Source organism: Cibotium barometz, chromosome 11 (assembly GCF_041138505.1).
Source record: "Cibotium barometz isolate CiBa-2024 chromosome 11, ASM4113850v1, whole genome shotgun sequence".
Classification (NCBI taxonomy): Eukaryota; Viridiplantae; Streptophyta; class Polypodiopsida; order Cyatheales; family Cibotiaceae; genus Cibotium; species Cibotium barometz.
The window spans coordinates 14,889,068-14,915,420 of NC_141056.1; the positions used below are offsets into that span (position 1 = coordinate 14,889,068).

Genomic DNA, 26,353 nt, shown 5'->3' on the forward strand with positions numbered 1-26,353 from the left:
ACTAGAGTTATGGCATAGTTATAGGTGCCAACTCATATAGTCAGGTTCACACTATAGACCGACTACTTTGGATGTTGTTGTAGGAGAGTTACACTTTCCCTTTATGTATGTACTCTTATCTTTCAGTTATATGGTTGTAGAGAAGAGAAGAAGATAGAAGAAAATTCAGCCATCCATATCTCTTGTGTCGTGCACTCTTTTGTGTGTGTGTGTGTGTGTGTGTTTGCTTGCAAGGAACTCAAGCTCTCTCTCTCTCTCTCTCCCCTAAATTCTCTTAACAAGGTTCCTCCAACGAAATTTGAGGTTGCGTGCTTGCTTGAATAATTTTCTTGGATTATTTACCTTGAAACCATGTGGAACCCAAGTCTATGGGTACATCTACAGTCAATCATTTTCTATGCGTATACAATGTCGGCAAAGCTCCTTGCATGCCTTAGCCATGACACCAATCCCTGCAAAGAAATCAAGTACTAGTTCCCCCTTCATTGTGAAAGTTTCAAGGAGCCACCTGCCAAAATGAAGAAAAACTTAAGATTAATATCTTGCATTGTATCGAATCATTACCAATAAAAGGTGCATAGTGTTTATTCTATACCTTGCAGTCTCAACGGGTCACTTAGCTCTACCCCATAGTGGTTGATTATATGTCCCCCTAATATGATTGGCACGCCTTCCTTTTAGGTAGAGTGACTCACTTAGAAGATCAGTGTAGTGTGTAAACCTAGATGTTGTAGCAGATGCATCCTTACCGTTCACTCTCATATATGTTGGAGGTCGGACGCTTATTAGTGGGTGTCGAACAAACACCCCAACAATCAACATTATTACCTGCACACTCATGACATACACCTCGTTTGTTTGAATAATGATTTAGAGTTTTCTTTTAATTTTCCAATACTAGAAGAAAAGAAAGTGTTGGTTCATACCTCTTCAAAATCTATCTCATCAGAGCGATGGTAGCTCTCTTGCAACTCAAGATATAAAGTGCGTTGTAGACCAAGATCATGTGCTCTAGCTATCTCCACTATGTCACCAAAATGATCACCGATGTAAGTGGTTACAAAGGTTCCATCCTCTCATTAGCAAGAACACATGCAGCCTCAATAAGCTCTTTCTTCCAAATGTTCTAGCGAGGGACTAGCGGAGTGTCCTTATCTATAGGTAACCCTGTTGGAAAATTTGCCGACCCCATTGAACATCCTCCCAAAGATGATGGTTGTCTTCCTATATTTCCAGACTTGTTTAAGCCCCCAACAAACTTTGCCAGCCTATTGTAATGCTAAGTTAATATTAGAACCCTGTTGGAACTAGAAATAGCTATGTTTAAAATACAAGTTTGTGTTTTCATGCACTTACTGTGAGATGTTTCTCCCAATTATATTGTCGGATATATAAGTGATGGTCCCCAAATAGCCATGTGCTTTGGTGATATATTTCAAAACACTTGTATAAAAAAAAAACATGGTTACACAATTAAACACATGCTTTAAAGGAAACGATTATAATAGCTATAAAAGAAGGTCAGTGACCATTACTACTTGGAGGACTGTTTGAACTATTGGTGTCATTAGCTTCGTCCTCCTCCACCTCCTCATCTTCCATGTGATCGTCCTCCTATGAATCATCCTCATCTTTGCTTACAACCTTTCTTTTCTTGACTTTCTCTCTTTTTTGGGGACCAATTCTCTCCACATTTGACTTGCCATCCTTTTTTTTGGTGCCAAGATTAGTTGCACCTTTGCCTCGCCCACTTGCATCTTTCATGACATTTGTAGGCAATGATTCCCCACTACTTGCCCTAGGTACACCTTTCTTGTTATGGCCTGTAGGTTTCTTGGATCCCTCAGCTCCAGACCGCTTAGGTTGATGTAGATCTGCTTCACAAACTTATGTCAAACAAATGGTTAACATGGAGCAAGGCATGCAAGATATCACATGGAACAAGGCATGGATAATACCTTTCCACAAGGCCTCCTCGTCAGGGGGGTATGTCCCATTGGCATAATCTAACCACCATGGGCACAAAATCCAAACCTCTTTTCTGACAAGTTCTTCTATCGAGATTTATAGATATATGCCATTATCCTCAAGCTCACTCAACACCCGCTCATCTGTAAGATGATGAAGCTCGGGGAAAGAAACTAGGTCCTTCATCAAAACCCATCACCTGGTAATAAATAGGACAATTCAAAAGTAGTCTTATCAACATACCTATACCTGGTGCACAAGCTCGTGGAATGGAATACTATGTTCTAAGCATACCTATATATGATGCGTCTTGCTATACACATGAGGTGTGGCTAAGCCAATGCTGTGATTGAAGACCGCATTACTTTTTGCCAATATAAAAATGCAGTGTCGAAGTGTTTTGCTTTGCAATCGCTCAAATAATATTTCAAGGAAATTATTCCCTTTGATTCTCCTTCCACGTGAACCACCCACAAGATTGGCTTCTCTTCTTTCATTTTGCAGTTCATATTAAGTGATGCCAATACATGTGCTTATTGAAGAACGTGTGGAATGCAAGTTCTTTGCATTGTACTCATGTAGACTTCATGGCATTCTCTCCTTTAGAAATGGTTTGAACCAACTTGCCCTTTCTACAAAAACAGAGTAGCCATACATTACACTCTCAGACTTTACTTGAACCAACTTAAGCTTTTTACACAGCAGATGAAACGTACGCATTTGGAGGCAAGCTGGAGTGGGCAATGAGTTGTAGCTTCTCTATTGTGAATTTTTGTTGCTTCTTCTCATATCAATCTTGGTACTTAAATACCATATCAAAGAAATCCTTTCCATTTGTAGGATTAGCGCGACGGCTGCGAATGTGTACCCCTTTTTCGTGAAAATTAACTCATTTTCCTTCAAGTAATTTTGGTACACTTCATCCCCATCTTCTGTGCATTCCCCTTCCTTAAGTAAACCTCTTGTTTTCGTTTGAATCATCTTCTTGAAGTCATCCTGTAATTACAAATCAAGATGGAAAATTGAATAAAAATTGGAGCTAAAGAAGTAACATCTTTGACACAAATATTAGAGGTACGCACTAATATTACTTGAAAAATGAATTGGGACAGTAGTGTCATTGGGAGACTGTACCAACTTGGTTTGCCCACTTTTTAATTATTGCGAGCAACTATTGTGGTCGCCCACTTTTGTTCATCCTCTATTAGCTTCTGTAGTAGCATAGTATTTGGATTTGCAAGACTGAAATGTTGTGTAAGAAAAATATCATGCCTTGGTGTGTGTGCACACGAGTCACCCTAATGAAGAAAAACCAATTAATAGCTTCAGAGAGAATACTTGCATACAAGACATTGAACCTCTTATCTAACTTGAGAAATATTTTTATACTTGTTGAGGTTTCTAAGGTTCATTAATAACTCCACCTCTTCTTCCTTTGTGAAGGGGAAATGACACAACACTGAACTTGAGGATACATATCTTTCGAATGTAACCATTCTATGTATCCAAGAAAATGAAGAAAACTATATTGGAGATTTTAAGCAAATTCAAAGAAAGAAATGTGAATTCAACTTACTTGTTTGCATGCATTAAAGCCATGACACAAGTCTATGGTTTTCGTCCCAAACAACTAAAATTTTCCTAGCAAGGTACTTTTGTGTTTCTTTGAGCTTTTCACATCCATCTTGGGTCCTTAGGGTTATGTTCTTGGGGGGCTTCCCCATGAAAAGTCTCAGAAACAATGAACTCTCCCATCGATGGCACATAACCGTGCCTATTGAAGCTCTCTTCAAGTTCCAAAAGATGGTCGACTGTAGTTCGAATGGCTGGATTCACACAAAGCCTATTCAATGGTACAGATGGAAGTCTCACATCATCGATAAAGTGTGAAGACAACTAGTCTTACAACATCTCAGTTTGCACTAGCCTCCCAACATTTTCTGGTAGTGAGGACAAGTTCTCGTCCTCCTCTTCCACCGATTGCCTGACAACCCTTTTTCTGTGGGGGGTAGAGAAGCTTGCTACAATTTTTCCTTAGACCACATTTGACACAATCTCACTTGGCTCTGCATTTTGAGTGCTCTTGGACAATGTCGGTTGAGAAATGTCAAGCTCTCTTCAAGTTCCAAAAGATGGTCGATTGTAGTTCGAATGGTTGGATTCACACAAAGCCTATTCAATGGTACAGATGGAAGTCTCACATCATCGATAAAGTGTGAAGACAACTAGTCTTACAACATCTCAGTTTGCACCAGCCTCCCAACATTTTCTGGTAGTGAGGACAAGTTCTCGTCCTCCTCTTCCACCGATTTCTTTGACAACCCTTTTTTGAGAGCTCTGTGGGGTAGAGGAGCTCGCTACAATTTTTCCTTAGACCACATTTGACACAATCTCACTTGGCTCTGCATTTTCAGTGCTCTTGGACAATGTTGGTTGAGAAATGTCAATGATGTGTCTGGTTGTTGACGAGCTTTTCGAGATCGGGTTGAAGCCATTCTGCAACATACAACATTGCAAATGAGTTTAAAGTCAAGGGTAGAGGTGACTAGTGTGTATTAAGAGTGTATGTGTATGTGAGTTTGTTTTAGTTTGTGCGTATACCTGAGTGTATCGGAGAGAGAGAGAAAAAGAGAGAGATTCTCTTTGATAATGTGTGTAAAAGATAGAAAGAGAGTGATTATATGTATGTAAGACGTGAGTGTATTTGTACATGAGTGTGTTTAAGTAGGTGTGCATATACCTGGGTGTATGGGAGAGAGAAAGAGAGAGAGAGACTCCTTTACAATGTGTGTAAAAGCTGGTGTGTTATTCTTTGTGTATGCATTTGTAAGGGGGAGAGATGCATGCAAGACGTGAGTGTTCAAAATGAAAAATGATAAGAGAGAGAATATCACCTCCGTACTCTTGATAGGGGTCAATACAAAAAAAAGTCATGAATATACACAAACAAACTAACGATGGTTAAATCTAACCCAACCCAAACCCAAACCCTAACCTAACCACTCAAGTTATACAAAACACACAATAGGATCCACCAAAATTTGTATCAAAATTTTGATTTAAAAACACATAATAGGATCCACCATTATATATAAAACACAATAGGATCCACCAAAATTTGTATCAAAATTTTGATTTAAAAACCCACAAAACACATAATAGGATCCACCATTATATATAAATTATACAATATATCAAAACATATTTTTTTGCATCTAGCTTGTGTTAAAAAACTCAAGTAATCATGAAGAAAAAGGCACCTCCTTGAGGTGGCATTCCCTCCTTTACTGAGGTGTCAAAAATGCATCATTTCTTCTAAATATCTCATTTTTTAACTAATATCTCATAATTTTTAACTAATAAACCTTGTACTCAGTCAACTCTTCATCTTATGTGAGCATTTACTCATTTTTGGGTATTTTCTTTTATTCTTTGGATTTATCTCATCCTAACACTTGGATTAATCCTATTGGCCCATAGGAACCTTAATTGGACCATAATCCAAAAAATTCTGAAAATCTGGACCCTTAGGCTAAGGACTTTAATACACATTTTTAATTAATTCCTAATGCACAGTAGAGAATTTATTTTGAATTTTTGTTTCAGGGAATTATATTTTAAACATTAGGAGAATTTTTATATCCAAAAATATCTCAATATTGAATTATCTCTCTCTCTCTCTCTAGGTAAAAACAAGGAAAAATAATATTTTCTTGCATTCAGAAATAGGGAATGATTACAGGGGATTGAGGTAAAAGCTTATTCATTATTTAGGCTCAGGAGGAATCTTACATCCTCTCCCACTTGAAAAACGCGAGATGTCCTCATCTCGCAAAGTGGGGGTAATCTTTTACGAACTCTTCTTCTTTCTCCTCCCAGGTGGCATCTTCTAGAGGGAAGAACTTCCACTTGACTAAAAACTCTCTGAGGACTCTGCTCCTGAAAACCTTCTCTTGAGAACCTTCTCCCAAACGTCAAGGATTTCTTTAGGTTGCAGTACCATCTGGCCTTGAGTCAGAGAAATCAATTGTTCATCATCAAGCACGTGACTCGGGCTGGGTACATATTTCTTAAGCAAACTGACATGGAATACATTATGTACCTTGAGATGGGGAGGTAGAAGAAGTTTATAAGCTAGATCGCCTACTTTCTTTATAACAGCATACGGTCCACAGGATCTGGGAGAGAGCTTCTTGTACTTCCCTAAAGATAAGGAACTTCTTTTGGGTTGTACTCGAATGAAGACCATATATGATTTTTCAAACATTCTCTCAGATCTCTTTTTATCTGCATATTGCTTTTACCTATCTTGGGTTGCCTTAATATTTTTATGAATTGATTGCATTTGCTGGTTCATGTCATCAAGCATCTGTCTCTGGACATCTCGACCCTGATTAATGGGTCGGACCAAGTTAATGGCGTAAGGCAATCTTGTCCATATAGAGCTTTGAAAGAGCTCATTCTGATGCTTCGATGATAAGAAGCATTGTAAGCAAATTTAACCAGGTGCAAATGGCTTAATCACTTCTTAGGTTCCCTGCCACCACAGCATGACCGAAGGATATCTTCTATTACCTGATTCACTCTTTCAGTCTGGCATCTGTTTCAGGGTGATCGGCTGTACTAAGATCCAAGAAAGTTCCTACTGCTTCGAAGAATGCTGTCCAGAATTTTGATGAGAACTTGGGATCTCTGTCACCTACTCTCCTCCTCGGTAAGCCATGCAATCTGAAGATCTCTTTAAGGAAAACTCTGGCAACATCCCCTATAGTGTAGGTTTCTTTCACTGGAATGAGATGGGCAACTTTGGTTAGTCTGTCAACTACCACAAAAATGGAGTTGTAACCTGATTGCACTAAAGGTAGTCGACAAAATCCATACTGATACATTTCCACTTCATCTGTGGAATGTCTAGGGGCTACAGTTTTCCTGGCATCTTGCCTCTCTCTGCCTTGACTCTCTGACACATTAAGCATTGCCGCACATGATCAAGTACATCCTTTTTGAGTCTTGGCTAGAAGAAGCTTTTCTTCACAAACATATAGGTTTTTATAAACCCTAGATGTCCAGCTATCAGGCTATAATGGGCTTCTCTTAGAATCCTTCCCTTTATTCCCTCATCATTGGGAATGCATAGCCGATTATTATAATACATGCATCCTCATCCAATTTGTACCCAAGAACTCGACTCATTTCTTGAGGAGTCTTGCTTTCCTGCATCAGAAGGGTAGCAATAGGGGCAAAGAATTTATCCTGCATAATTCTCTCCCTTGCTTCATTGATCAATGGATTTGACACCAATGTAATTGCAAGCAAGGGGGCTTTTCTGCTGAGCGCATCTGCTACCACATTTTCTTTCCCTGGCTGATACTTGATTTCAAAATCGAATTCCTCCAGGGTCTGCATCCATCTCCTTTGATGAATGTTGAGATCCCTTTGGGTGAAGATCCACTTCAGACTTTGATGATCTGTCTCATCAAGGTGAACCTTTGTCCCAAAAAATAATGTCTCCATAACTTCAGAGCATAAACTACTGAGAGTAACTCCAAGTCATGGACGACATAATTTCTCTCATGTGTTCTGAGCTTTCTGGATTCATAGGCCACTGCATGACCTTCCTGCATAAGAGCACCACCTAAGGCGAAACCACTGGCATCAGAACTACCTCAAAAGGTTTGTTAAAATCTAGCAATTTAAGGCCAGGGTTGGTTACTAAGGCTGTCTTCAGCTTATCAAAGGCACTCTGACACATAGCAATCCACTGAAATAGGGTACTCTTCTTGAGAAGGTTAGTTAAAGGGGATGCTATCTAAGCATACATGGGTATAAAGATTCTACACCATCCGGTTAATCCTAGGAATCCTCTGACTTCTTTTATCGTCTTGGGTTAATCTACGACTGCTTGGATCTTCGCGGGGTCAAGAGAAATCCCATCTTTAGACACTATGAATCCCAAGTATTCCACCTAATCAACAAAGAAAGAACACTTGCTCTTTTTTGTAAAGAGTTGGTGCTTCCTTAGGATCTCCAGGACCTTGCGCACATGATTTCACAATCTGCAGAATTCTTTGAGTACACCAATATGTCATCAAAGAAGACAAGAACAAAATCATCCAGGTATTCTCTGAGAATATCCTACATAAGAGACGATTAAACGTTGCCGGGGCATTAGTCAATCCAAACGGCCTGACTGTAATGCCCATAGCGGGTATTAAATGTTGTCTTCGGGATGTCCTGTTCCTTGATTCTGATGTGGTAGTATCCGGATTTGAGATCTATCTTTGTGAACATTTGGGTCCCACTTAACTGATCTAGAAGTTCATCAATCCTAGGGATAGGATACTTATTTTTAATTGTTAATTAATTCAATCCTCTGTAGTCAATACAGAGTCTTAACGTTCCATCTTTCTTCTTCTGAAAGAGAATGGGTGCACCCCAAGGTGAAACACTGGGTTTGACGAATCCTTGCTCTAACACTTGTCTTAACTGAAGCACCCATACACAAGACATTTTACGCAATTAGGAGAACTTCGAAGGGCATCAGAGTAAAGTGTTTGGGTTATATAGGTAGTAGTAAGTGTGGTCGCATGATTGTAAGATATGCAAAACGAGTACTTACACCATCGTTTTTTTAAACAAGTTCCCATGCTGCTGGGAAGACTAATTAAATGATGATTTTACAACAATGACATCATGCATACATGGATTGTGGACAAGAACATTAACCATCTCCCACACAATGTGCCTACCATATGGCCAATGGAGCTAAAGACACAAATCTGACAATTGAGAGATAAACGCATTGGTGCTTTGCAAGCTACAACTTCTTCCAAAGTAAGACATTGGGAAGGGAGCAACAAACTTCATTGATCTCAAGTCAACTGGAAGTGCCTAAAGGAGAGACGAACACATTAAAAAATGATGTCATGAGATGGTTGTCGCACAAGATACAAAATATGTATTTCAGAAGCAGATGCAAAAAGAATCAAGAAAGCACTAGATAGAAAAGCAAAAGTTACACAAGTGCAGGTGTTTCAATCCTCCAAACATGAGGCTTTTACCATTGAGACGTTTGGAGAAGGTTCTCATGTGAAAAGTTATGATGTGCATATCAAAATGCATCCATCATGCTTATGTCCAGATTTTTTGAGAAAGGTCAACCAACAAAAACCCTACTTAGCATGCAAGCACTTATACTTTGTGTACATGAGAAAGGTCAACCAACAAAAACCCTACTTAGCATGCAAGCACTTATACTTTGTGTACATGAGAGTCATGGGATTAAGCCAAAATGAAAATATGTTTATTCATCAACCAATTTTGACAGAAAGGGAGATAATTGAATGTCTACGCAAAGAACGAACCTACCTTAGTTTGTTTAGGAGACAACTCATGTTCCTAATTTAACTTCAGCGGATGTGCAAAAATGTTATGGGATATCATTTATTGGAACAATTTTCATAGAGTAATTTCATTTGAGCTTGTATCAGTTTATTGGGATGTATCATTATATTAGAGTAATTTTATTTTTCTATTGAGAGAGAGATTTGAGAGACAAAAATAGATAGATAGATAGATAGAGAGAGAGAGAGAGAGAGAGAGAGAGAGAGAGAGAGAAACAGAGCGATTGACCAAGAGCCCCCCATTATTCAAAACCTGCTCGCCATATTTAGGTTCATGCTTGCCTGAATTTTCTCACAAAAAATCCCCCATATGGTTAAAGAGCTCATAAGTTCTCTGGCGTAGTCAATAAGGTTGCAATGAAGCCTACACAACCTTTCCACAATGGCGCAAGAGACATCAAATGGAAGGCATTCAATCCTTGCAGTTACAACATAAGCAGTAAAAGAGAGAGAGAGAGAGAGAGAGAGAGAAATCCCTGCAAAGGCCGCCAACGAATCCTCTCTATGCTTCATACATCACAAGACACCACCCACCAAAGCAACTTCTCTAGAGCCAATCACAGCTGAAAACTCAGTAAGAGGTGCCAACCACCCACAGGCGAACACTCAATAAGAGGCACTAGAGTTAGCCCTACACTGGTTGGGCACGTCTGCAACCTTACAAGGCTTCATTGCCTTCTTTGGAGGCTCAGCATAGTCCACAGAAAGCCGCTCAAGAAGGAGTGAGCCCAGGCTAGAACCAGTACCTCCACCATAGTGTGAAGTACAGGGGAACATTGTAGGCCAGTGCAGGGTTATTCATAGGTAACTCAGCAGAGGATCACACTGTTTTCGCAACTACAAAAGGTAATGGTCATGCTTTACTTCAAAAAGCCCATCCAAACCCCATGTTCATTGCCATTTTTGGAGACTCAGTGCAACCACCATAGCATCTACCTTGTTAAAAAAAAAAAGAGGAGAAAACAAAATGCAAGCAAGGCTTCATGGCCCTCAAGGCTCAGCCTGCGCGAAGGGAGAGAGGAAGACCACCAAGTGTGAAGGAGAAGAAGTAAAAATTTTGTTTGAGAGTTAAAAAAGAGGACCTCACTTCATTAAAACCTTAGGGTTTTATCTCCTTTCACACCCTTGCCAAGTTGGCTCCACACTAGCTTCCTTTCATTCGACACCCCTATTCTTTACCGATTGTCCAACCCTTTACCTTTTCACATCCACTTAGGTCAGGGACATCTCGTATGCAAACGTGCACTCTGAGTTGTTGGTGGTTTGTCAAATACGAGCACACTTGGAGTATTTGTGAGGCATGTTCACACGTGTTCGTATACTTTGGGATTGTTCACATGCCTTGGCCTCTTTGGGGCTTGTTCACATGTGTGAAGTGTGTCACACACATTCACACATTTTTTGGGCTTGTTCGCATGCAATGTGACTCCTTGGTGCTTTGCTAGCCCTTGTTCACATGCATGGCACATTATGGGTTTGTTTCACACACTTTGGGGGTTTTGTAGAGATCATTCACATGCCTAGTGATTTGTGAGTGCGCTTACACATATTGTGTGCTTTTTGGAGAGTGTTCAGATGTAGCTATGGGTTATTCTTACTATTTCTACCCTTCTTATGACCGACACTCTTCACACCATCATCGTTATCTACTTTGTTTCGATTCTATTATCGATTTCGATTGCATGAGATTTGCTCATGCCCTATCATTGTGGCTACGTACTCGCTATATCAAATTACCATTTTGTGTCATGGATTGCATATCTTTTGTCGTATTCACACATACTTTTGGCACTTTGAGACTTAGACCACTAGACCCTCACTTGTCGACTTCACGCTATGATGAGGTGGCATACTCATGCCATGGGTGGTTGTTCGAGCTCGAGGGATTGATGCCTAGTCACTTGAGGCATTTATTCGATGAGGTGGGTGTACGTGACAAATGGTCTAGATGGTACGAACACGACGATTTCATTGTTTCATTGCTTGGCTACCTCAACACGGATGGTTCGGCATTGTTTGCATGGGACAATTTTACTTTTGGTGACTTATATGAGTGTCCTACACTCTTGAGCCGTTATGATTATGTCCCTCAGGTTGTGGACTATTCAGATGATGATGATGATGTATCACAACCACACACCAATGATGATGTATCTCATACTCATACACATGATATTCAGATGATGAGGATGATGTATCTCATACTCATACACATGATATTAATGTATTGCACACATATACACGTGATGATAATGATACACATGTGCACATGATGTCACTAACACATGCACATGATGATGATGTATGTGATAGTGATAGTGATGTGTGTGAGTTAGATCATGTGGATATGCATAGCTTGTATGGTCATATGTGATGGGGACCATGCCTTGGTCGAGTGGCAAGATGATTCATGTGTTGAGGGCATGGGTTTACCTATAGTTAGGTATGATACATAAGCTCTTGATCCACACGCATTAACTTGGATTATGAGGCATTCTTTTGTGATGCTCATGGATGCTTATGCATTGACACGGGTACCAATTTTGGGGCATCTACTTTTGGTCATAATGGAGATCATCTTGTGAGCATTATGGCACACCATCACGACACATTCGTCTTCGACCTTAGTGGATATCTAGATTGTGATCTTGATGGTATGATTGGTGGATTTCCATTTGATCCAGGCATTCTTGGCGCCCCACCTTTTGATGGTGGGGCGGTGTTACTTCTCACGTTTGATCGACTTACCCTTTCGATCCATGTGGCACGAGGTCTAAGGTGTTGATCGTGCGACTATTTAGCTTTCCATTTTTGATCCAAGAGGCCCTTACACCATTCGAGTCGCAGATGTAATCTTCATTTTCGCATTTTAAGTGTACTTGGATTATATGTTCAATTTTCGGCTTTTGTATATAACCTTTGTATGTGTCTTTTGTGCACGACCTCCCTTCGATTTCGAAGATGAAATCATTGTAGAAGGGGATGATTTGTAACCAAGGGATTTTAGGCTTTCACATGCACATGGGGGAGGGGCCTAGGCACATGGGGCTTAGGGGCATTCACACATATGGTGTTAGGGCATGAGGGCCTTGAGACTATAAAGGCACTAGTCTTAGGACTAATGTACCCTTTGAAACCTTTATGATCTTGGATATCTTTGGATACCTTTAGACATCTTTTAGCTTTCTCTCTAATAATCCAGGCTAATCATCATAAGCTAGGCTAATCTCAGGCTACTCTAGTTGTGTGCATTGAACGAAGGAGAGAACGTTTATGATTAGCCTAAGGTCTCAACCTTATAGTATTCATTACAGGCACTAATTAATTAGATTGAATATATTTCAAATATGCAGAATCTATTCTATTAAGTACAAGTTTTTCCCCTGCCACGTGTTACTCTTTCTAGCCTCTCTTGTAAAACCATTTCCTTTACTCCTCCTCTTGTAGCAATGTACAAGGGGGACAGTCTGTACTACAACAACAACACCCTCCTCTCTAGCCACGTGGCAACAATGTACAAGGGAGAGAATCTCTACTAGGCCGATCCCAACCTTCAATTAAAAGGCCAAATTTTACTTTGACCTTAACTAGCCTTCAAATTCACGCATATGTATATTTAAAAAGTAAAAAAAAATATCAAATTGATGGCCTTCTACTTAGGCTGGGTTCAGACCGGACGGCGGAAGAGAGAGAGAAAGGGGCGCTCATCCTTAGTGGCTGAAATGTATTGGCTAGCAAAAAAGGTTCTCCACTGCCGGCCCCACTGAACCATGGGCGAGCCCCCCCCCTCGGAAATGAAAAGCTTCCACTCGGAAGACGCGAGAGAGAGGTGCCACATAGGCGATTGTCAGCTGTGAGCCGTAGATCTTTTCTGCCTTGCTGGTCTACCTCCGCCTCGTGTGAACCGTAAGCCCGGCGGAAGGAGTTTTTGCTCTCCTCTTCCGCCGTCCTTTGTGAACCCACCCTTAGGCTTGGAAGGCACTGCTACAAGCACAAGCGCCCAAGCATTGAGTCTCATTTTGTTTTGCCAGCCCGACGGCGTTTCCGAATTCTGAGGTGAATGGCGACGACGGCAGAGAAAGAAGCAGCGCAACGAAGCTGCAGGAGAAAGGTGCTCGCCCTGGCGGAATGCCAGCGGAGGCATCCTCGAGAGCCCACGCTGTGCAACCACCTCAACAACGCCGCTGCCCTCTGCCTCATCTCCTTCATCTGCCCTGCCCAGCTGGAGGCCGTGCACACCTACTGCGCCAGCGCTGGCACAGACGCCAAGAGAAAGCAGTGCAGAGAAGCCCAGTCGAGTCTCGACACGTGCATGGTCGCTCATCAGGAACCAGATTGATGCTTAGTGCACAGATCAACCCCCAACCGCTACTTAACCCTAATTCTAACCCTAACCGTAACTTTATTGTGCTCGCGCTGCTAACGATGAATTGGAAACCTACCATGTTTAACCCCAACCCTCCATTGGATCATGTCGCCCTTAACCCTAAAATTATCACAGCTCTGTGAAACCTAACCCTAACTCTCGGCGAAGCATTTATCACAGCTCCTTGAGACACCTAGAAGGATTTTACTTCAGTTGGAGCATGCTCGGAATTGATTTTTCTCAACCTTCACCCAGGTGGGCAGCCAAGCTTACCCTTGTCATTTCTTGAGCCTGTAGACTTATTATTGTGTTTCATTACAATAGTTTTAACTTGAAGGATACAATTCTTTTTGCAATTATCAAGGTGGTGTGCTCAAGATATGTGAAACAACCCTCTTTCGGTCCTAAATGCGGTTCTCTCTTCATCACTCTCCATACTTATTTAATGTGGCATGCATTATTTAGGACTCCACTTCTTGTCCACAACATTTCAGTCTTGTCTTTCTCACAAAATTCCACCAACACGATTGGTGGACTGCATTCAAATGTCAGATGTCACATGGATTGCCAATGGCAGATCGTGCACGATGTCTCTAGGATAGTGCTGATCTCTTCTTGTTACAGTTATACCAGGGCCCAGGCACAAGTTTTGCATATGTAAAAAATTTTGTGCAGATTTGTCATGTAAGTTGGCTCACAAATCTTAGTGCATATTTTTAGATTGGACTGTCTACACATGTACAAACTTCTATTATCTTGCGAGGTTGTGAACCTGCCGGTGAAGAAACGACCCCAAACAGCAACTATAAATTTGGTTGTGATATGCTGGTGGGCTTCAAGGGCCAGTTTGCTTTTGTTGTGTTTGGTTGCTGAGCTTCAAATGCTTGGTGAGTGCATTGTAGTCGGGCTGTTCCATGATCTAATTGCAGCTGATTGTATTCTCGATGGGCCTTTAAGACTGTGCTATGCTGTGGTTTCATTTCCATCATCAGCTGTATACATGATGAATCAGAAGAAACTAGGGGAAACTCCTTATGTCTATTTCACATGTGTTATATTATACTAGGAGTTAAATGGCCTTTATAAGGCCGATATATTGTGGAAAAGAAGAAGAAAGATCCTGCCATTAGTAAAAAGAGCGTTCATTTGAAGTTGTTGGAGGTAAATGCTTCACCCTCGGTGGGCCACTTGGTGATTGCTTACCTTCAGGTGGACATTGAGGGGGGTTGTTAGAAATAAAGGATGTGCTCAGGAAACGGCTGGCTAAGGCTCCCTTTATGAAGAGCATCCATGTTTGAGCAGCCTGGACATTTGGATCTGGGTTTGGACATCGAATGAGACCACGTGATGGTCAGTGGTAGATTGACAAATTTTGGAAGGTTTGGTCCAAGTCAGTGCGGCTAGCAACAGTGCTCACACACGAGAATCATTGGGGAGGTATTGGATTATGGTTTTTGTTGAAACCATGGAGAAAGTGCAGTTTTGGCTGCATTGTGGGAGCTGGTCGAGTGCCTATAGCTAGTTAGTTTGGGCATGTTTTGCAAGACCTCTAGTGCTATGAAAGGGCCAACAGAGAAAGAGGTGCAGTTGAAGACACGCAAACACAATCACACACAAGTAGACCTTCCCTAATCTTTGTATCGTATACAGTGAAAGAATGTACATCTATGTGTTATGAAGTTCAAAGAATGATCAAACTATTGATCTCAGACCAAGTTGCAGAAGAGCGCTACTGTTTTGGGGCACGGACTGGCTGCCAGATCCTTCTTCTCACTTCTCCAATTGCCTGTGGACTGTGTGCTGAAGAGCCTTGTGTGCAGATTACTTGATGATTGAAAATGGGAGCTGGAAGCAGCTATTTATAGGGCCATGAGAGGGCTGGTGGGCCAACTGCATACCTCCTGAATGATTAGGCTGCCTGACCTGCTTGACACGTGTACTCACACATGAGCTTTACCTTGGTGTTGGTTCTCGGCTGTACTGGCCACCCATGAGATGTTGCCTAGCTGGTCAATCCGGTGGAGGTGGGCCACATTCTCTCCCACTAGAACTATGGCTGTTCTCAGCTGTACGGTGTCCCAAAAAGTGCCACATATAAAAAACCAATATAATCTTTTCCAAAGAATTGACTAAGGGCCAATGAGGTGATAGCTCAAGTGGTGAAGGTGTTTGCCTAGGACCAAGGTCTTGGGTTCAAAACCCCCCCTTGGTGCTTCTTCGGCGGCATCGCCTACTACAGGCGGATAATTAAGCGCCCAAGGGAAGTGAAAAATCGGTAACTACGGGAGGATCTTGGGCCTAAGGCCAGTTGAAAAAAAAAGAAAAAGAATTGACTAGCCAAAACTTGGGAGGCTACCTTGCGTCCACTTCAAAGGCTGACATTCTATCCTTGCCTCGTTAGCATCAATGCTTGCAAACAATTCCTGGCAATGCTGCTGACCTATCTCTTGTAAAAGATGCACTGGCCACTGGTCTGACACCTCCTGCTTCAGTGTAGATCCGTAATGAGATTTTTCATGCCGAGAACCCTCTTTGAAAGCACTAAAGCACTTTCCTCTGTTGCACCAGAGTCTGGATCACCAAAACTACCGGGGTCCACAACTCGGTTCTTGCTATGTCCACAACTCGGTTCTTGCTATGGACACTTTCCTATGGAGAATACTTAAGAAAAAGAACTTCGCAATACAGAACAGTAATTGTTGCAGCCATTGCCAAGGAGACTGCTTCCTCCTTTGTTGAATATGCATCAACTATCATATCATTTCGTGAAACACATCCATTGACATGCTCTCTGGTGGTGTCCCTGCGATTGAGGACCACCAATGTTGTTGAAGACTCACCACCTAACACCTCTCTTGGTTGTAAAATTCTTTTCTGTGACACTTGGAAAGGAAATAACTTTCTTTCTTTTACAGTTGTGGCCGAGGGAAACCAGTGGCAGAAAATTCTAGTCCCCACATGAACTCTGCATAATCTGGCGGTTGGTTCTCCAGATTACTTGGTGGTCTCTTGAGATCCCAGAATGAGGTCTCTTGTGTAGCACACTTAGGCCCATCACAATCTTGGAACCCCGGTGTGTGACTAACTTGAGAAATGTCAAGAGCCAAGACATATGGATGCCTCTCCTCCAGACACATCCTCATGGTCCTGAAGCAGCCTTCGCCTTGGAGTGCTCCTTCGAGTTTTCTTGACAATCCTTTGCAATTTCTTCAACTTTCTGCTGGCTGCCAATGGGTTTGTAGCCTAGCGGTGTGGGTTTGTGACCGGGAAGGGGGAGGTTTCAAGTTCAAACCCCCGTAGGCTCCTGAAACTGAGGTGGGTAGTACAACACAAATTTCTAAGAATATAAACTTCATATTAAAGACACTAAGTACAGATAGCTTCACCAGTTACAACCACACTCACCCACACTGAGTATAAAAGATTTGGAGAAGCTGACAACACAATGGGTCCGGAACGCCCGCGCCCCCCCCCCATATATAAATAAAACTTTATTACAGGGAGTATTTACAGATACATGTTGAGGGTGCTCTTGCACCGGATTTCCAAGTACCACAGATGAAAACAATTTAAAACAAGTTCCTCCGCCCAAGCCCAAGACAAGGGGTGTTTCTAGCTTCACACCAGCCAAGTGTGAATCTCACAAGAGAAGCCCAGTCTCACATAGTCTACTATGTGGATCTCACAAGCACTCCGAGTCTCACACTAAACTAGATGCTCCTACAAAGCCTTGGTCACTTGGTCCTCAATCCAAATAGAATTGCCGACTGCAGGAGAGAGAAAACATCAATTGCTTCTGGCTGCAAGTGGGAGAAAGAAAACATCGATTGCTTCTTCTTTGCTTAGTCAGTCGGGAGAGAGAAAAAGCCAGAGTCGAACATGTTGGGTGCAGTCGGTGCAGTCCAGTCCGTGAGAGGAAGAAAAGATAGCATCGCACACTTCAGTCCGTCGATGAGCGTGAGGAAGTCCAGCAGAGAGCAAGCCCGATTCCTTCGCAAGCCAACCATCCCTTCTTCCCCCCACATCCACCACCATGCTATATGCGTGAGAGGGCTCCAGATGTTCTTACGTGGCCATCGATGCCCTTCTAATTTGTTATATTTCAAAATACCATCAGCCTTCATAAATGACTTGAAAAATTTGGGTGTCCCTTGGGGTGTTCACACCCATTATTAATGTGGGTGTGAACACTCCACCTTATAAAATGTCACTAAGTCTTATACATGGTTTTTGAACCTTTCGACGGCTAGTTTTGGTGCCTGCAAAAAGCCAATCGCAAATTAACAAGCAAAGGCATCCACACAGTCTCGTAGCTAGTAGTTTTGGGCATCCCCAGCTTTACGAGATTGAACATAGGCAAGCATGCAAGACACGAAAACAAGTCATGCATCTAGTAAATCTTTTATCTTCGCACATACATAAAATGAAGTGCATATGTGTAACATGCGGAAGCTTCGGGGGAGATCGGTAACTTCAATTGCTCAGAAATCAGCACACTTGTCGCGAGACGAAATTAATGCACAAAATTGAATGTAGATCTGCAGAAAAATAGAGAGAGAGAGAGAGAGAGAGAGAGAGAGAGAGAGAGGGGGAGAAAATGACATAGTATCGGGTCCCGAATATCCTCTGTAGGGCCCCCACCACAAATGGTGTATTTGCTTTTATTAGAATGATGCAAAATTGAAAATAAAAGACTGAACCTGAACCTTTTTGGCTGAGGAGGATCCTCTGCCCTTGACCTTCAATTCTTCACCCTTTGCATTAGCTTCTCCTTGGTTGTCTTGGCCCTTGAGTAACACTTTATGAATTATGAGATGAATGAATTAAAACAAGACTTGGGTATTTATACCCCATAATGTATCCTGTCGGCCAGCTACTAAAGAGTCTCACGACTAGGTCTTGGGAAAAGTGTAAATAAATGGTTTCACACCATTCAATGGGCTAGCCAGCTTGCACATGAACCAAGAACAGTACCCACACTGCTAGACAACCCTGCGCAAGGGTACTGTACTGCTCGGCAGCCTATGTGGGCTGTCCCACACTTGGTCGACAGCCATTCTAGGCCTTGTCGCCCGGTCGGTTGGCTGTTCCAAGGCCCTAGGGTTGGCCGACAGCCCCTTCGAGCCCATCACATGGTTGGTGGGCACAGCCGGGGCCCTCCTGGCCCCTTGGGGGTGGTTCTACACCTCCCCCATGCCCAGGTAGCCCTATGGGTTGGCCCCATCTCTACATGCAAAACCCAACATGCCTACACAGATGTCTGGCATCTGGTTGCCGACCAAACACATAGAGCACCTGACATCATTCCAGAGGAAGACTCATAGTACGGATTGGCATTGTTTCATGTGCAGGACAATGCACACCTGACCTTGGACGCATGTGCGAACAATGCACACCAAACCTTGGACGCATGTGCGAACAATGCACACCAAACCTCGGATGACTGGAGTGGAACCTTGGCCGACTCGTCCTAGACTAGGCTTACATGGGACCAGTTTTTCACCCCAGGTCCTGCACCTTCTTGTACAGATATGTCTACGTGGCATTCAAGTGCGGGATGCACGTGACAATATGCAAATATACATTGGAAATTTCCCTTTCTCAAGCCATGTATCTCACCCAGGGGTCTAGTCGTACTACTAGATGACCTTGAGCTCTGTAACCACTCCCTACTGGAGGCTTACGAATCGAAAGACAAAATACACATTTTTAGAGCACTTAACTAATACCATCAATGGACATTATTAGCAACATTAATACTGAAAATGACCAATAATACTTGACACCAGCACTGGGGCCGGAAAGGGCCAGCCCCCCCCCAATACATTTGTATTTCTTGGAGTATTTATATGTACAAGTGTCACGGACCAATAGGCCAGATTTCTCCTCACATGGAGTGAATACAACTCAGACAATAGGGTACTTGTCGATGAAGTCTGGACAGTCGAAGAAGAAGTCCCAAATCACAGGCACACTCCCACCTTCACTGGGTGCACACCTGTCTTTCACTGGTCTTCCGGGACCGTGCACCAACAGGCACGCTCGTACTAGCACAAGCAAAGGGGTACACCGCGGAGGGAACTTTGCTTGGTTTTTTGAGATAAGCTTTGCTCCCGGATTCCCTAGTGTTTCTAATCTTCATTGGCTCTCAGAAATTCTGAGGGCACGGTTAGCACTACCACTCAAGGAAAAACTAACCACACTACGAAAGCTTCCTGAGCATGGTTAGCATAAACATGCTTTATTCCTACTCTGCACAAAACTTAAAGAAATCTTTAAACCTAATTTAGAAAGTATTAGTTTTACTCAAATAAGAAATGCAAGGCACCTGGTATAGCTTGTAGCAAGGGTCAATGGAGATGAATTCCTATCACCATGCAGTCAGGTCCACCTAGTACAGCAAGTATAGGTCCTGGTACAGCAAGTACATGCATGGTATAACAAGTACAGGTCTTGGTACAACAAGTACAAGCTTGGTACAATTCAAGTATATTTAGGTACAATCAGGTACAATTTGGTACATGTTGGTACAATTTTGGTACAAGTTGGTACAACAAGTGTATCCTGGTATAGTTTGGTATAGCAGGTACAGATCTAGTTCAACAAGTACAATTCAGGTGCAATAGGTACAATTCAACACATGGGTACAAGGTGCATTAGCAGGCGGGTACAGATTACAATAGCCGTACAGCTCACGTGTGCAGGTGGGTACTGCTGAGATACAACCAGGCGATGGAGAGAAAGAAGCCAGCCACCACCCACGTGGGGGATCATACTAAAATTCCCAATGCAAAACCTTGTTTTAAAGGTTAAAAAGCCTTAATACCTATTTAACACTTATGGGCACCATCAAAAGAAAATGTCCAACCCCTTTTTTAAATGTGTGAATACATTAGCTTATAAACATTAAAGTTAACCATAGCTTATGGATTTTACATTTTAAAAGGACCAAAATGGTAATACTTACCACCTGTTCACACGCCACACCAATGTGTTAGCAAGTAGCACTCCCATGGTACACTAGGGGCGTCCCCGTCTAGTGTACTGGCACGGCAAAATAGGCAAACACACGAAAAGGAGTCATGCAAAAACAAGTTTATGCATACAAACATAAATGCATGTGCACATGTAATGGACGAAATCTCCCTTTCATGAAACTTGTACAAGGATTTCTTGTCGGGCACAAAACTGGCGACAGAAATGTGGTCTTGGTTTTCCTATGGAGTGCCAGTCTCATAGGCAAAACACACATCCTGGCATGGGCCTTCCTATGGAGTGACAATCCCATAGACAAGGTCGGCACATATCAGTCCTACCATGGAGTGACAGTCCCATGGGTAAGACACACTCTTGGTCATACATGGGTGGCAGCAAATAGGCTTCCGTCCATGCCTGTAAAAGCTGGGGGTAGTCAACGAAATAGTCCTCATCTACCCACTTTGTATTAGTTGGCAAATAATTTTTAAATTTCACAAGGTATCTCCTAGAAAGCTTTCCATGTGGTAGCTTTCTCTCCTTGTGAAATGCAATCTGCTCTGGCTGGAGTATCTCCTCAAGCTCATCAATCTTGGGCGGATCTTTTGTGACAGGCTCTTCTGGATCTGGCCCCACATACTTCTACAAAAGACTCACATGAAAAGCATTGTGAATCTTCCAATGACTGGGTAAAGCAAGCCTGTAGGACACTTCATTGATCTTGTCAACCATTTTGAAGGGTCCATAATATCGAGTAGAAAGCTTTGGATATGATCCCTCTCGTCCTGGCCTCTTCCGAAGCCTAGCTTTCTCAAATTTCAGCAATACCCAATCACCTTCCTTGACTTGCATGTCCCTTCTATGCTTGTCAGCACCCCTCTTATGCTTGTCTTGTGACCTTGCAATGGCTGTCCGCACCTGAGCAAAGGCTACATCCAAGTCACACGCATACTCATCAGCTGCAAAAATCTCATCCTTTGTACGAAGGATGGGTGGCAAGACCACTCTGCCATAAATAATCTCAAACGGGGCCGTTCCCTTGGAGGCATGGACTGTGGTGTTGTAGGCAAACTCTACGAGTGGAAGATACTTCTCCCACACAGTCTTTTGATCTGCCACATAACACTTCAACAAATTCAACACGACTGAATTGGCAGTTTCACTTTGGCCATCTGTTTGGGGGTGATAAGCTGATGAAAATTCAAGCTTAGTGTCCATGTTATCAAATAAAGCCCTCCAAAAGAGGCTCGTAGTCCTAGGATCTCGATCCCCAACAATGGACTTAGGCATACCATGATGCTTGAAGATGTGAGCAAGAAAAAGCTTTACCATATGATCAACTTTTATGGTTTTCTTGACGGGCAAGAAGTGAGCTTGCTTGCTAAACCTATCCACAATGGTCCAAATAGCATCATTCCCATGCTGGGATCTAGGCAAATCCATAATGAAGTTCATAGTAATGTTTTCCCATGGTTGCGAGGGAATAGGCAATGGTTGAAGCAAACCTGAAGGCTTTTGCCTATTAAATTTCACCTTTTGGCAAGTAATAAATGCGCGTACATATGCCTCAATGTCTTTTTGCATGCTTGGCCAAAAGAAATATCTTTCGATCATGCGTGTCGTAGGTAAAATTCCTCTATGACCAGCATAAGGTGGAGCGTGACATTCCTCCATAACCTTTGGACGCATATCCTTCACCACACATAAGCAATTATCCTTCATAAGATAACCCTCTTTGATCACATAAGAGGCATGCGAATGACTAGCCATCAAATCAGTCCATATATGGGAAAAATCAGCATCCAAATGATAAAGATCACGCATGGCAGATAAGTCCCCATGAGAGGCCACTGAAACTGTAGCTATGTAAGGCTTCCTGGACAAAGCATCTACCACCAAATTCTTATTTCCCGGAGTTTGTACAATCTGAAAATGAAACATGGAAAGAAAGTTTGCCATTCTCATTTGCTTCTCCGAAAGCTTTGTTTGAGATAGAAATATCTCAAGCTTTGATGATCTGTCTTGATTACAAATTCAGCCCCAAGAAGATAATGCTTCCATATCTTTAAGGCATGAATTACAGCCAAGAGCTCTTTTTCATAAATGTCCATATGGATCTTGGCATCATGCAATCGATGGCTTTCATAAGCAACTGCATGACTCTCTTGATTTAGGACAGCCCCTATACAATTCTCACATGCATCACATTCCACTGGTGAATGGCTTTTGCAAATCGGGAACAATCAACACAGGCCCACAAATGATAGCATTTTTGAGTTGCAAGAAGGCATTTTGCTCATGCGAAGTCCATTTGAAGGTGGCTTTCTTCTTTGTAAGATCATGCAATGGCGAAGCAATCTGGGCAAAATGCCTGATGTATCGCCTATAGTATGAACACAACCCCAGAAAGCTACGCACTTGATGTACGTTTTGCAACTCTGGCCAATTTCGAATGGTTTCAATTTAGCAGGATTCATTCTTACACCTTCTTTGGATACAATGTGGCCCAAATAGTGTATCTCTGAAAGAAAGAACTCACTTTTTTTGGCATTAATGAAGAGGTTATGCTTCTGCAACTCTTCAAACAGTGTAGCCAAATGAGTCCTATGCTCTTGTTCATTCTTGGAGAAAACCAAGATGTCATCAAAGAATACACCTGTGAATTTTCGATGGGGTCGGAATATCCTATCCATCATACAATTGAATGTGGTTGGGGCATTGGTGAGACCAAAAGGCATCACCAAAAACTCATACAACCCAAAAACTGTCCTGAATGCAGTTTTGTGGACATCCTCTGGCACCACTCGTATCTGGTGATAACCACTCTTCAAATCAATACGGCTGAAACAAGCCGAGCCATCAAGCTTATCCAAGATGCCATCAATGCGCCGGATTGGAAATCTGTTCTTGATGGTGAGCTTATTTAGAGCTCTATAATCCACACACATACAGAATGACCTATCTTTCTTTTGTACAAGAAGCACGGGAGAACAAAAAGGTGAGGAGCTTGGCTGAACCAAACCTTTCTCCAAAAGCTCATTAACCTGCTTCATAATCTCCTCTTGTTGTGTAGCACTCACACGATATGCGGGTTTGTTAGGTGGGAAACTACCTGGCACAAGATCTATGCGATGATCCTCAGGCCTCTCAGGTGGTAGTTCTCCTGGCAATGCATCGGCAAAACAATCCTTATATGCATTAAGAAAATTCAGCCTATCTTGAGTCAATACATCCACATTCATATTACTTTGTTCAATTTTGTCTCACGAGTCACGAACAAAAACCAAGTACGCGAAAAGACCCTTTTTCATTGCCTTATTAATTTGGATGTGAGATACAACTGGGATGGAATCCTCTTCCTTGCCCACATCAATAACATGCATGCGGCCTCTATGCATAAAGGTGATCCTGTTGGTTTTATATTCTTTGCGAGGCTCAAGCCTATGATGCCAAGGCTTGCCAAGTAATACATCACATCCATTGAGTGGGGCAATCAAGAAACGCTCATGATCCAAATAACCCCGTATATGAATGCGCAACTTTCCAATAAGAGGCGTGACTTGCACCTCTTCGCCCACAAAAGCAGCCTCTGCTTCAATTTGGGATCCCATGTCCCCAATCTCTATGCCCAAGGCGGCTGCCATCTGTGTAGAGATGAAATTATCTGTTGCACAATCATCAAACATGAATAAGGCGGGCTGATCCTTGATTTGTCCCCAAGCTTTGCATAGCTTTGTATACCACTCTCTCTTTGCCATCATGCTTGGTGGTACCCTGCACATTGGGTATGGTATGCACATTTGCCTTTGGTGGCTTGTCTTCATGCTTTTGCTTGCGGGTAGGGCATTGCCTGAACATGTGCTCTTTACGTCCACAAGAAAAGCATTTCCCCTCTTTGGCATCAAGGTGGAAAGGCACGTAGTGTACGGCATGCTATCAGTACGTACGGAACGTACTTCTGTACGGAACAAATTTTAAGGTACGTAAACAGTACGTACCATTTGTAAACAGTCCTAGAAACTTGAATATTTCGTAGACATAGCAACCAAAATACTTAAAATAAAGAGTGAACCTTATTACTTAAAGTTTAAATCAGTTACCAAGCCCATTACACAATACCTCATGTCATAGTGATATAAGCAAGAACCATGAAAGTCATAGATGATAAAAGAGAGTACAAATATCATGTCTACAGCACATGTCCTGGTCCACAGGTGCAAAAAGCAAAACAATGAAACACTACAGTTGTCTAGACTCTAGACGCAAGAGTCTCAAATCTCATCATCAGATGAAGATGATGAGTCTTCTGAAGAGAGCATGCCTCCATCATTGATACCATTGTCTAGACTCTAGACGCAAGAGTCTCAAATCTCATCATCAGATGAAGATGATGAGTCTTCTGAAGAGAGCATGCCTCCATCATTGATACCATTGCCCTCTTCATCAAACTCTGGCTCAGCAAAACAACAAGCTTCAGTGCGTCCTCGTCATGTGCCTCGGGAATTTGAGTGTGAATGAGTTGGACACCCTCATTTGCACGCCTCTGCTGGGTGCGACGAACTGGAAGCTTTCCCCTGCGAATGCTCTCTTGTCTCGCAGATCCTAGATCTGGAGCTGCCTGGCGTAGAGAAATGCTGAGAGATCGTGCATGTGAGCGGGTCACACAACGATCCACACACTCAAGCTCTCTATGTAAAGCTCTCAAAATCTCATCTTGCTCATCTCTAATCTGCCGATCCACAAGCTCTGGGCTGGGTTCATCTACCAATTTGAGTAGTGTTGGATCAACCTGTTTAAACATGCCACAAATTGCATATTGGATATTCATTGAACTAGAAATAATTTTCTACTTCTAAGTTCTTCTTGAGTCCAATTTATACCTGCTTCGGTGACCCCAAAGCATGGTAGCTTCGCACGAGCCTCATGTTAGCTCTGCAGTACACCAACTTCTTTAATTGAGAAGTACTAAGGCGATTCCGAATCTTGGTGTGTATAAGAGAGTATGAGCTCCAGTTCCGCTCACATGCTCCAGCTGAGCAATCCTGTGCAAAAATGAGTGCAATGCGAGCAAATTTGTAAATCTTTTAATGCTAAAACATCAGGTTTCACTTCCGAAGACTATACTTTAGAGATTAATTACAAGTTACCTGAGAGAGAACACGAAGAGCAAAGCGTGAAAGGTTTGGAAGACCAACCCTCCCATAAGAGTGCCACCATGTCAAAGGGAATTTCATGGCTTCCTTCCTCAATGACACAGGTCTCACAAATGAAGCACCAATACCATTCATGTACGTGGTGCTCTCTATCGATCTGAAGTTGCTGCTCCTCTGAGAACATCCTTCCAGCATACTCTGACTGCTTCATGCTCAAAGCAGTATTATTCCACAGCTCTGGCGACCTGTAGAGAGGATGGAGCATGGCAGCCATCGCATGGATGGGACAGCTCATGAATGTCCACCGTTTGTCTACAATGTCCAAGATCTCACCTCGGCTGAAAATGAGAGATTGAAAATACATGTCTTAGGTTACACATGTCAGTCCTGACATGTCATGAGAATCGAGAATCGAAAAGTTATAAAAATCAAAGAAAGAGGAAGAAATTAGAACTATTGCACCGTTGAGCAGTCATCATGGAGCACTG

At 42.4% G+C, this 26,353-nt stretch overlaps 1 protein-coding gene across 1 annotated transcript; it reads right to left on the reverse strand.

The window, feature by feature from the left end:
• Positions 1–4,338: 4,338 nt before the first annotated feature.
• On the reverse strand, positions 4,339–25,754 carry LOC147633808 (uncharacterized). Its single transcript, XM_086805590.1, has 4 exons — positions 25,593–25,754; positions 25,142–25,501; positions 24,183–24,356; positions 4,339–4,464 (listed from the first exon to the last, which is right to left on the reverse strand). Exons 1-4 carry the CDS (start codon positions 25,635–25,637, stop codon positions 4,339–4,341), a joined length of 705 nt encoding a protein of 234 aa, XP_086661716.1. The 5' UTR covers positions 25,638–25,754.
• Between the last annotated feature and the right edge of the window lie 599 nt (positions 25,755–26,353).

Excerpts from the sequence above, each read along its gene's own strand:
- LOC147633808 (XM_086805590.1), bottom strand. The coding sequence starts at position 25,637 with ATGAGGCTCGTGCGAAGCTACCATGCTTTGGGGTCACCGAAGCAG. Across the intron at positions 24,357-25,141 it reads GTTTGATGAAGAGGGCAATG|ATGGCAGCCGCCTTGGGCAT; the intron begins GTATCAATGATG and ends ATCTCTACACAG. Across the intron at positions 4,465-24,182 it reads CCCCACTCAATGGATGTGAT|AATGGCTTCAACCCGATCTC; the intron begins GTATTACTTGGC and ends TGTATGTTGCAG.